The sequence below is a fragment of the Eleutherodactylus coqui genome, chromosome 13 (genome assembly GCF_035609145.1).
Source record: "Eleutherodactylus coqui strain aEleCoq1 chromosome 13, aEleCoq1.hap1, whole genome shotgun sequence".
Taxonomy (NCBI): domain Eukaryota; kingdom Metazoa; phylum Chordata; class Amphibia; order Anura; family Eleutherodactylidae; genus Eleutherodactylus; species Eleutherodactylus coqui.
This window is the reverse complement of record NC_089849.1, coordinates 39,487,029-39,497,119: the sequence shown is the minus strand read 5'-3', so window position 1 is coordinate 39,497,119 and position 10,091 is coordinate 39,487,029. Positions and strand designations below refer to the sequence as shown.

General features: G+C 40.8%; 1 protein-coding gene across 2 annotated transcripts; it reads right to left on the bottom strand.

The window, feature by feature from the left end:
* Positions 1-1,477: 1,477 nt before the first annotated feature.
* Positions 1,478-9,432, bottom strand: LOC136588423 (keratin, type I cytoskeletal 47 kDa-like). 2 transcript variants are annotated; one of them, XM_066587615.1, is made up of 8 exons: positions 8,699-9,432; positions 7,951-8,033; positions 6,608-6,764; positions 4,996-5,157; positions 4,788-4,913; positions 4,138-4,349; positions 3,549-4,060; positions 1,478-1,712 (listed from the first exon to the last, which is right to left on the bottom strand). In XM_066587615.1, exons 1-8 carry the CDS (start codon positions 9,362-9,364, stop codon positions 1,615-1,617), a joined length of 2,016 nt encoding a protein of 671 aa, XP_066443712.1. In that variant the 5' UTR covers positions 9,365-9,432; the 3' UTR covers positions 1,478-1,614. The 2 variants fall into 2 exon arrangements, with proteins under 2 accessions (XP_066443712.1, XP_066443713.1); XM_066587616.1 differs by having other exon boundaries at positions 3,757-4,060.
* Between the last annotated feature and the right edge of the window lie 659 nt (positions 9,433-10,091).

The following is a 10,091-nucleotide window of genomic DNA, read 5'->3' as shown; positions in this document are numbered from 1 at the left end:
TGAACTGATAGCAGTCACTTTTGACTAGCGATGAGCAAACTTTTGAAGAGTTTGGTTTGGCCAGTTTGACAAACTTCTGCAAAAAGTTTGATCGCTCACCGAAACCCCTAAAACTGATGTATAACTGATGTATAACAATAAGAGCTATAAAAGCCCCATGTAATACTCTGAGTCCTATACAGGACTTTTATGGCTATTAAGCAGTGATATACACCAGTTTGAGGATAAGGGATGAGCGAACGGAACCAGTAGAACTCTGCTAAAGCTCGATTCAGGCTTGTGCCGAACTGAAATTTTAGCAAAGTTCGACCCGAAACAAGGTTCTACTGGTTCAGTTAGTGCAACACTGCTCCTGACCATAGGTTATGCCTGATATTGCAGCTCAGTCCCAATTCAAGTGAATTTCAGTCTCCAACTTATTGTTGTAATGATATTTAAAGGGCTTGTATGAGAATAAAAAAAACAGAAATGGTTTCACTCTTGTCCGTAGGCTGTTTGTGATATTGTATCTCAGCCTGATTTATATGAATGGGACTGAGCTGCAATACTGCACACAGCCTATGGACAAGGGTGGCGCTGTTTATGGCAGAAAGCAGCCATGTTTTTCTAATTTTATAAAACACTTTAAGACTTGGAGAACAGACAGTTATAGACATATAGACAACCAAGGAGGCAACGCGGGCATTTGATTATGTGCCACCTAGTAACACTGCCCATCTCATTTCATGTAATGAGAAGAGGTAGGTTGAGTAGATAGAACATGAATATTTTGTGAACACGATGGTTAATTTAGACCTTATTTGCTTGGACATTTCACTAAGAGGAATAAAGGGGGATTTAGAGATTCTCAATCTCATCCGTAGAAAACACTACATTTACTAAACCAGACATGTCCGGCCAACAAAATCACTGCTGCGGCATTGCAAGGCGCCCACCAGGATACGTGGACAAAAAAATGGGGCAGTAACAAAACACTTAATTCGGTAATAAATGGAGTCCTAGCCTGTAACCCTAAGATTGCTCTAATAGAAAAAGTATGGGTGAAGCCTTGAACGTCTACTCTGGAACCTGGTCATCAAAGACTGTCTCTTACAAAATCCCTATTACTACCATGTTGTATTAGGGTACACAGCTGTAGCTGGCCTGTCATGGTGGACGCCTTGCAGGACCACAATGATGATTTGAGTTCATATTTGTCCTTAGAGGAGGATTATGTGTAAACTAAGCTCTCCGCAGGTTGTTGTAGGTTTAGTCAAGTTTGTTCTGGGAAGAACTGTCTAAGGATGCTTTGCAAGGTTTTAGGACTGGTGTTCAAAGGTGCCCTTGGTTCTACATTTGTCCTCTCTATGATTTGCATCACATTCTTCAATATTAGTTTCTTCAATATCCCTCTGCTAATTGTGGCTAAGCTGTCTAGTCCAAATGGCCATTCAGAACGACAGTAAAAAAACAATCCCATACTGGGTCACACACAAAGTCATTGCTCCAGGAATTTATTGCATTAAAGAAGAAACATGTAGACATGTGGAAAAGGACAGGAAAAGCTAAGAACCCATATCAGCAATAGATGAGTACAACTGTACTTCTGCAGCTTCCCATGTTCTGGTTTTTGCATTAGTGTTTCACTGTTTCTTCAATCTCTTCGGTTTTCGTTTCCACTATGTTACCATCAACGTAGGTTTCGGTTTTCACGACTGTCCTCCTAGTTTTTCCTATAAGAATAAAGAGCAATAAAAGGTGTTAAAAATCATATAACTACTATCCCCACTATAACAAATACTACTGCCATTACAATTAGTAGTACCTCCACTACACCAACTAGTATTACTGCTACTGTTAGTACCACCAGTACACCTACAACTGCTATTAGTACTACCACTACTACTACTGATCACAACTATAACTACTAGCACTACAATTGCAACTATTACTACTACTAGTATCATAACTATAACGTCTACCTCTACAGCTACTAGTACCACTACTACAATTGAAACCACTACTACTATCATAACTATAACTAATACAACTACAACTACAACATTTACCACCACCACCACAACTGCTACTATCACTACTACTACTACTGGTATCACAACTACAACTACTACCAATACAATGGCAACCATTACTACTACTAGTATCATAACTATAACTTCTACCACTACAGCTACTAGTACCACTACTACAATTGAAACCACTACTTTTATCATAACTATAACTAATACAACTACTACCACAACTACAACATTTCCTACCACCACCACAACTGCTACTATCACTACTACTACTAGTGGTATCACAACTATAACTACTACCACTACAACTACTATCACTACTGCTAGAAGCACCACTATACCTACTACTAGCATAACCACTACAACTACTACCACTACTACTAATAATACTACAATTACTACTACTACCGCCACTACAATTACAACTACTTAGGACCACAACCACAACAAATACTACTGCCTCTACAACTGCTACCACTACTGCTAATACTACCACTAGAACTAAAACAGCTACTACTAGTACTTATACCACTACTAATACTAGTACAGTACCACCACTGCAACTACTACTACTACCACTGCCAGGGCTACTACTAGTAGTACCACTAATACTACTAATACCATGATTACAACTGGTACTACTGCTAACAGTACAACCACTACCGGTACCACAGCTACTTGTACCATGAGTACACCTACAGCTACTACCACTACCAATAATCAGGTCGGAAGTGATCAGCCCGATATCCCAAAAATAATCCAGAATCATGATGGCCCGATCCTGATTCCCTCTAAGGCCAATGGAAGTAAAAATTGGGTTCAATAATTTTGCCTTAGAATCATAGAATGGTTGGAAGGGATCTCCAGGGTCATCTGGTCCAACCCCCTAAGTGAGTGTGCCTTAGTGAGTGTGCTTTCAATGAATGTAGCTCAGTGGTTAGTACTATTGCCTTGAAGAGCTGGGGTCCCAGGGTCAATTCAGACCAAGGGCAACATCAGTATGAAGTTTTTATGCTCTCTTTGTGGTATTTTTTTTTGTACTTCTCCTACACACACATAGTCTATCTTTCTGGGAAATCTGAGTTTTCGGTGATTTTTTCCACAAAATGGATTTAGCGAAAATTGGCCCAATTTAATAGCCTGGACGATCATGACAAGCAGCAGTATTTACTAGTACCGCCACTAATATAACTGCTACTAATACTATTACCACCAGCACAACTGTTACTACCACTACTATAATGGTACTACTGATGGACTTAATAAGATCTATGACTTTACAAGAATAATATAAGACATCAATGGTCTCTACCAGTGTATAGGCTGAAGTTTCTTCTCTGCTTTAGTGCAAATAGTATTACATAGAGCAATACATAGTTACTAGTTCTATATGCTAAGATTTTGAGGGTGATCATACTGTGAAATCAGTCAAAAGCACCCAGTAATACCCCCCAGTATACAATTGGACCTCAAAACAAGCTCATGAGACTTTGACAGTACTGATATATTGATAAATAGAGATCTCTTTACCTTCTGAAGTATCAGAAGTAGATGATGCACTTGGGCTTTGACCACCAGATCTTGCACCAGCAGTGGTTGGTGTACTAGAGCTTTGTGCACCAGATCTTGCATCAGCAGTATTAGAAGTGGTTGGTGTACTAGAGCTTTGACCACCAGATCTTGCACTAGCAGTACTAGAAGTAGATGATGCACTGGAGGTTGAACCACCAGAACTTACACTTCCAGAGCTAGAAGAGCTGGGTTGACTTCTAGTTGAAGAAGATGATGGAGTAGTAGGGGTCTGACTAGAAACACGTGAGCCAGTAGAACCTCTACTTCCAGATGTATCTGAAGCACTAGAGCCTCCACTTCCAGAACCTGTACTTCCTGCTCGTGAAGTTTGAGAAGTTGAAGGTGTAGACCTTGAGCTCTGAGTTGTAGAAGCTCTAGAAGATGAGACTGATGTGCTTCCAGCTCGGGAACCTTGAGTAGTAGTTGCGGTTGTGCTGCCTTGTGATGTGGCTTGTCCAGCATCAGAATCCCTGTAAGACAAGGAACATGTATTAAGAATGGAACATTACTTAAACCTTGTGTCATTAGTCACATTTTTTGTATTTACCCTTGCTCCAAAAGCTGCTGATAGGTCGCAATCTCCTGTTCAAGACGGACTTTGACATCCAAGAGTGCATCATACTCAGTCTTCTGGCATGTCATTTCATCCTTTATCTGCTCCAACTGCTCTTCCACGCTGCTGATTACTACTTGGATTTGTGATATTTGCTGGCAGTAGCTACCTTCTTTTTCTGCCAATGATTGCTCCAAGGATTGTTTCTGATTTAACATATAAAAATGTTTATTAACTCTTAATTCACACATCAAGATTTCTACATGTGACTGGCTTCTCAGAACTGCCATATATCTCTGCCCCAGTCCCTACAACTCTGTACAACAAAGCCATAGGCACTCAATGTGCCACGGTCTGGTGCTTTTATATGGCACTGTATTATGTATTTCCTGCCAGCTAATTATCTGATCTTGGTTCCTTAGCCCCAGTGCTTATGGCACTTTTCTCTGCCTTCAGGTCTTGATGGTATCTACTTCAATAAGAGCTGTGTTTGCTATGTACCCTCAACTTAATGGCCAACCTGATGTTTGGAGCCCATCAATAAGTTGAAGTTCAAGACAGGAACATAGTTAATCTCTTACAAGCCAAGATTCATAGATGAGAAAACTGTGAGTTAGTCTCTATGATGGATGATGGCATCTTACCATTGCATACTGTGATTGTAACTCCATTTCCAGAGATTGAAGAGTACGCTTCAGGTCAGTAATCTCTGTCTTGTTTGACTGCTCCTGTTGGACTCCTACATTGATCTGTTGACTTATTTGACTACTCTGGAAAGTACAAAATAATAGAAGTTATATTACCAACTTCAGAAAAGTTCCTGCTCAGTATGGAGACAGTACGGAAATTTACCTGTTTGTTGTACAAATCCTCAGCATCTTTGCGGTTCTTCTCTGCAAGGGCTTCATACTCACTTCTCATGTCATTGAGTATCTTTGTCAGATCCTTTCCTGGGGCTGCATCCATTTCAACATTGACTTGGCCAGCAGTGGTTCCCTGGTTAGACTTTGTGTCCTAAAGAATAGAAATGTAGCTTCTTACAACTAATAAAATGTATGAAGAGCCTTATTAGTGTTTGCACAAAGATGAAACATACTATAGTAGACCTTGTTTAGCCTCATTTTTCCCACATTGTTTCTGTAGACTTGTTTCTACCTTTGCATGCCTGTTACTATTTAGATGTTTACACCCTCATGCAACTTTTAAGTAGGCAATAAATGTTTACAGCAGGCTTAAATAATATAATATTTAGGTAAAGTATCGACAAATGAATATTGGCTGAGATCAGAGGTGTAACTTGAAGCTAAGGGGACCCAATGCAACCTGTACCAGGGCACCCAACCATCATGTGCCATTTATAGTGCAGCACTACTGCTCTCTTTTCTGGTAGAAGGACCTTTCTACCCATTTAAACACAAGGGACTAGGTGTGATTGCAACCTCTGTACCACCTATTTATATGTCCATTCTCGATGTAGAAACCATAACTTAATCTAAAAAAGACTGAAAATCCCATGAACTATATATAAAGCACAGTGTGGTGGTGTGCCGGCTGCAGTCAGGAAGTGGAGCCAGGGTGACATCACAACGTCAGCGCCGGCCCATATGATTGCACCTTAGGTACATGCCTCTTGTCATTTGCCATGGGGTGCCAGAAGTGCTACTTTCTTGTCCCTGTAGAAGGCCCTTTTATTTCATCTGGCAAAAATCCTCAGTGTTTCTTGGTACTACAGTAGGTGATGTTTATCGGAAATTCCTCAATGTTTAATCTTCGCTTCATCTCTTTCCTGCTTCAACATCTCATGTGGTGTATGGACTAATTGAGCAAGAGAGAGGTATTTCCCCTAACCGGCTAATCAGCCATGATGGAAGTGTATTTAATCCAGGCCTGCCTCTACATGGGTGCTGTTAATTGTCCTGCCTGAGATGTTTGGTGAGGCAGCAGACTTCTGTCAGCTAAGTACCTGTGGCTATTTATTCTGTGTGGGGTTCATTCACCTCAACCTTATACTGTATTACATACATTGCTCTTTCCATTTACATTGAACATCTTCCTTCTCCTCCATCTAAGAACAGCCTATGCCCCCTAGGTTCCTGATGTGGGGCTGCCTCTATCAGGGCAATCATCATGCTTCTAGGCAAGGTCTACCACATAAAATTTGGTTAGGGATCGAGTTCCTCTTTCTATATTTCTGTTACTTGACCTATTTTGTGTTCCCTGCTTTTTGGTATGATAATAGATGTCTATTTTTGTCCATAGTGTACTTTGGTTTCATCTAGGTCTGATGTGTTGGTGACATCCATTGGGGACACCGTAATTGCGCTCTGTACAAATGTAACACACAGTATACCTACAAAGCAATGTAAACACATCCTGAAAGAGATGGCTATTCATGTATAAGCTTTAATAGAATCTGAAAAAAGAAAATGTCAAAATAGGACATTTCCTTTAAAAACATGCTTACCTCATCATGATTCTTCTGGAGCAAAGCCAACTCCTCTGTCAGGCTTTCAATTTGCATCTCTAAGTCAGATTTACTCAAGGTAAGATCATCCAAGACCTTACGAAGACCATTTGTATCTGCCTCAACACTCTTGCACAGATTAAGTTCGCTCTCATACCTGGTGATAAAGAATAGATTAGTATCAGATCATTAAAAACCCTAAATATCAAATCTATTTTTATCATTTATTAATACCGTGTTTGCAAATTTTTTACTTTGTCAATTACTTATCACGATAATGTTTTGGGTTCATTACATGGTGGAAATCAGAAATAGCTATCAAACTCAATCTATAAACCTAAAGTAATTTAGGCATTTTCGAGCTATAGGTAGGGATTGGACCAAGAATAATCGTGGCCCCCAGGCATTCAATTTTATGAGCCCCATATCAACCACTGGAGCCATAATGCTCAATTTGGTTGCATAAAATGAACAATTACCCCTTTAGTCATGGCCTTCAGGGAACAATTACCCCCTTAGTCATGGCCTTCAGGGAACAATTACCCCTTTAGTCATGGCCTTCAGGGAACAATTACCCCTTTAGTTATGGCCTTCAGGGACACTGCCTTAAAGGGGTTGTCCCGAGGCAGCAAGTGGGTCTATACACTTCTGTATGGCCATAATAATGCACTTTGTAATATACATTGTGCATTAATTATGAGCCATACAGAAGTTATAAAAAGTTTTATACTTACCTGCTCCATTGCTGGCGTCCTCGTCTCCATGGTGCCGACTAATTTTTGGCCTCCGATGGCCAAATTAGCCGCGCTTGCGCAGTCCGGGTCTTCAGCAGTCTTCTATGGAGCCGCTCGTGCCAGAGAGCGGCTCCGTGTAGCTCCGCCCCGTCACGTGCCGATTCCAGCCAATCAGGAGGCTGGAATCGGCAGTGGACCGCACAGAAGAGCTGCGGTCCACGAAGACAGAGGATCCCGGCGGCCATCTTCAGCGGTAAGTATTGAAGTCACCGGAGCGCGGGGATTAAGGTAAGCGCTCCGGTAAACTTTCTTTACTTCCCTGCATCGGGGTTGTCTCGCGCCGAACGGGGGGGGGGTTGAAAAAAAAAAAAACCCGTTTCGGCGCGGGACAACCCCTTTAATACCCAATTGGTCATTCACTCCTGTTTTAATTCTAGAAAATCTAAAGGATAATTCACAATCATATAAAAACATAAAAACAGCAATGACCATGATATAATAGACATAAAAAAGACACAGTAAAAATACATATAAAATGTCGAGATTCCAAATAGTTTTCAACAGTTAAGCTCTAGACATTCACATAGAAACCTATTTTTTTTTGCTTACTTCATCCTGAAGTCATCTGCTGCCAGTCGGGCATTGTCAATTGCCAAAAGAACGCTGGCATTGTCAGCAGTTGCAGTTTCTATCTGCAGATTGAATACAAAAATAACAGAAAAACAGTAATGGAATCTTATAATTATCAATTATTGCATTGGATTAGAGGGGTATTTTAATCGTAGGCATATCTTAGAGATAAGGCATCTTTGAAACCTTCACATATTCAGAGAATGGGGTCTAATGACTCGTTTTCACCAAATGCCGGCTTACTTCAATGGTGTGGTTGTGCTTGTGCACCGTCCTTCCCAATGAAGTAAAGAGCAGCTGTGGATATGCAGTCAATGCCTTAGATAGCATTAGCCATTTAACTACCAAAATGCTACAGTTATTTACTAGTACCAAGGGTATCTATGTCATGAGTCCCTGGAGTAGGAGTCTATATCAGGTTGGTCATCCTAATTTTAATGGTTGGTGAGAATCTGCAAACGGATGTGGTCTGCACATGTAATGCAATATTAGCAAACAGTGAAGGTTGAATTGTATTTGAATCATAATATCAGAATGGGCACCCCAAGACCCCCTCTCTTTTATGGCTAGCAGTGCGGTGGAATCACATAGTCCCTGATGGAGCCTAATTTTTATCTTTGCAATGAGAATCCTGTTTCTCTATGAGTAAATATTAATTACAAAATAAATTATCATTTTAACTCAATCAATGCAGAGTTATTTTACAGTCAAGATTGTTCTTTCTCACCTGAGTTTGAAGATCTTGAATTGTTTGGAAATATTGGCTGTAGTCTTTGCCTTCTGTGGTGGTGGTGGAACCAGAGCCATTTTTCTCATACCAGTCCTTGATTTTAGCCTCAAGGTCTGTATTTGATGCTTCTAAAGCACGGACTTTATCTAAATATGAGGCCAGGCGGTCATTTAGGTTTTGCATGGTTTGCTTTTCATCTCCAGGAAGTAATCCATCATTTCCACCAAATCCACCACCACCAAAACCTCCCCCAGTGCTCCCACCACCATAGCCTCCTCCAAAGCCACCAGAACCAAAACCACCTCCAGAGCCACCACCAAAGCCACCTCCTGAGCCACCACCATAACCTCCTCCTGAGCTACCACCAAAGCCACCTCCTGAGCCACCAGCATAACCTCCTCCTGAGCTACCACCATATACGACACCTGTGCCACCACCATAACTACCTCCTGACACAGCACCACCAAAGTTTCCTCCTGAGTTACCACCATAACCACCAGTAAAACATGCACCACCTTGGCCACCGCCAAAGCCTATACCACCACCACCTCCAACATGTTGTTGTCTTTGAGATGAACTGCTGGCATTGAAACTATAACTTGAAGAAGAATTAGAACCGTAGCTCCTGCTAACTCCTCCACTCCTTTGATATTGATTTGACATGGTTGCTGAAGCACAGTGATACCCTCCACAGCCTACAAAAGCGATGGTGCCAGATGGGACATTATATTTTGGACTGTTGTCATTTTATACACCAGCATTGTGGGTGTGCCATATTGATATATTGAGTTGTGACACCAAAATACTGTCCAAGCCCAATTTTTTTTCCCTGTATCTGATAAAATTACTGTTTATCGTTAGGTTGGAGACATCAAGACTAATAGAACCCTTTAATTAAAATGTTTAGTGAGATAAATATACTATGAAGCAACCTCTTCAGTCTCCCAGCCTGTTCTCAGTGGTAATACTGGGTAATTTGTAGGTTGAGTAGTATCAGTGTCTTGCAATCTGGGATAGTCAGACCGGTATTTGCTGAAACCAATTTTAGGACTCATCAAATGAAATATGCTCCTATTTAGTAATATTGTCAGCATTACACAAATAGAGTATATTGGTGGGATGTGGGATAAATAATTTTTTAACCAGAAAATTTAACAATTTGTAAAAATCAGGCACCGGACACAAATAAAAATAGGAAACAACTAGCCAAGGATCTGTGCAGCTCTCACTGATATAGTCCAGAAGAGTAAGACCCACGGCACGTTAGTGTTTTTGGGTCCACATGCTGTCTGTGTGAAATCACAGACAGCACACACACCCATTATAGCCTATGGGATTATGCACATGCTATTGTCGGTCCCTGTGAAAAAAACTGATCGCATATTCTTGC

Coding starts and splice junctions, on each gene's coding strand:
- LOC136588423 (XM_066587615.1), bottom strand. CDS start 9,364: ATGTCAAATCAATATCAAAGGAGTGGAGGAGTTAGCAGGAGCTACGGT. Junction 8,034..8,698: donor TTCAAGATCTTCAAACTCAG/GTGAGAAAGAAC, acceptor TTCAATCTGCAG/ATAGAAACTGCAACTGCTGA. Junction 1,713..3,548: donor TACTTCTGATACTTCAGAAG/GTAAAGAGATCT, acceptor TTATTCTTATAG/GAAAAACTAGGAGGACAGTC.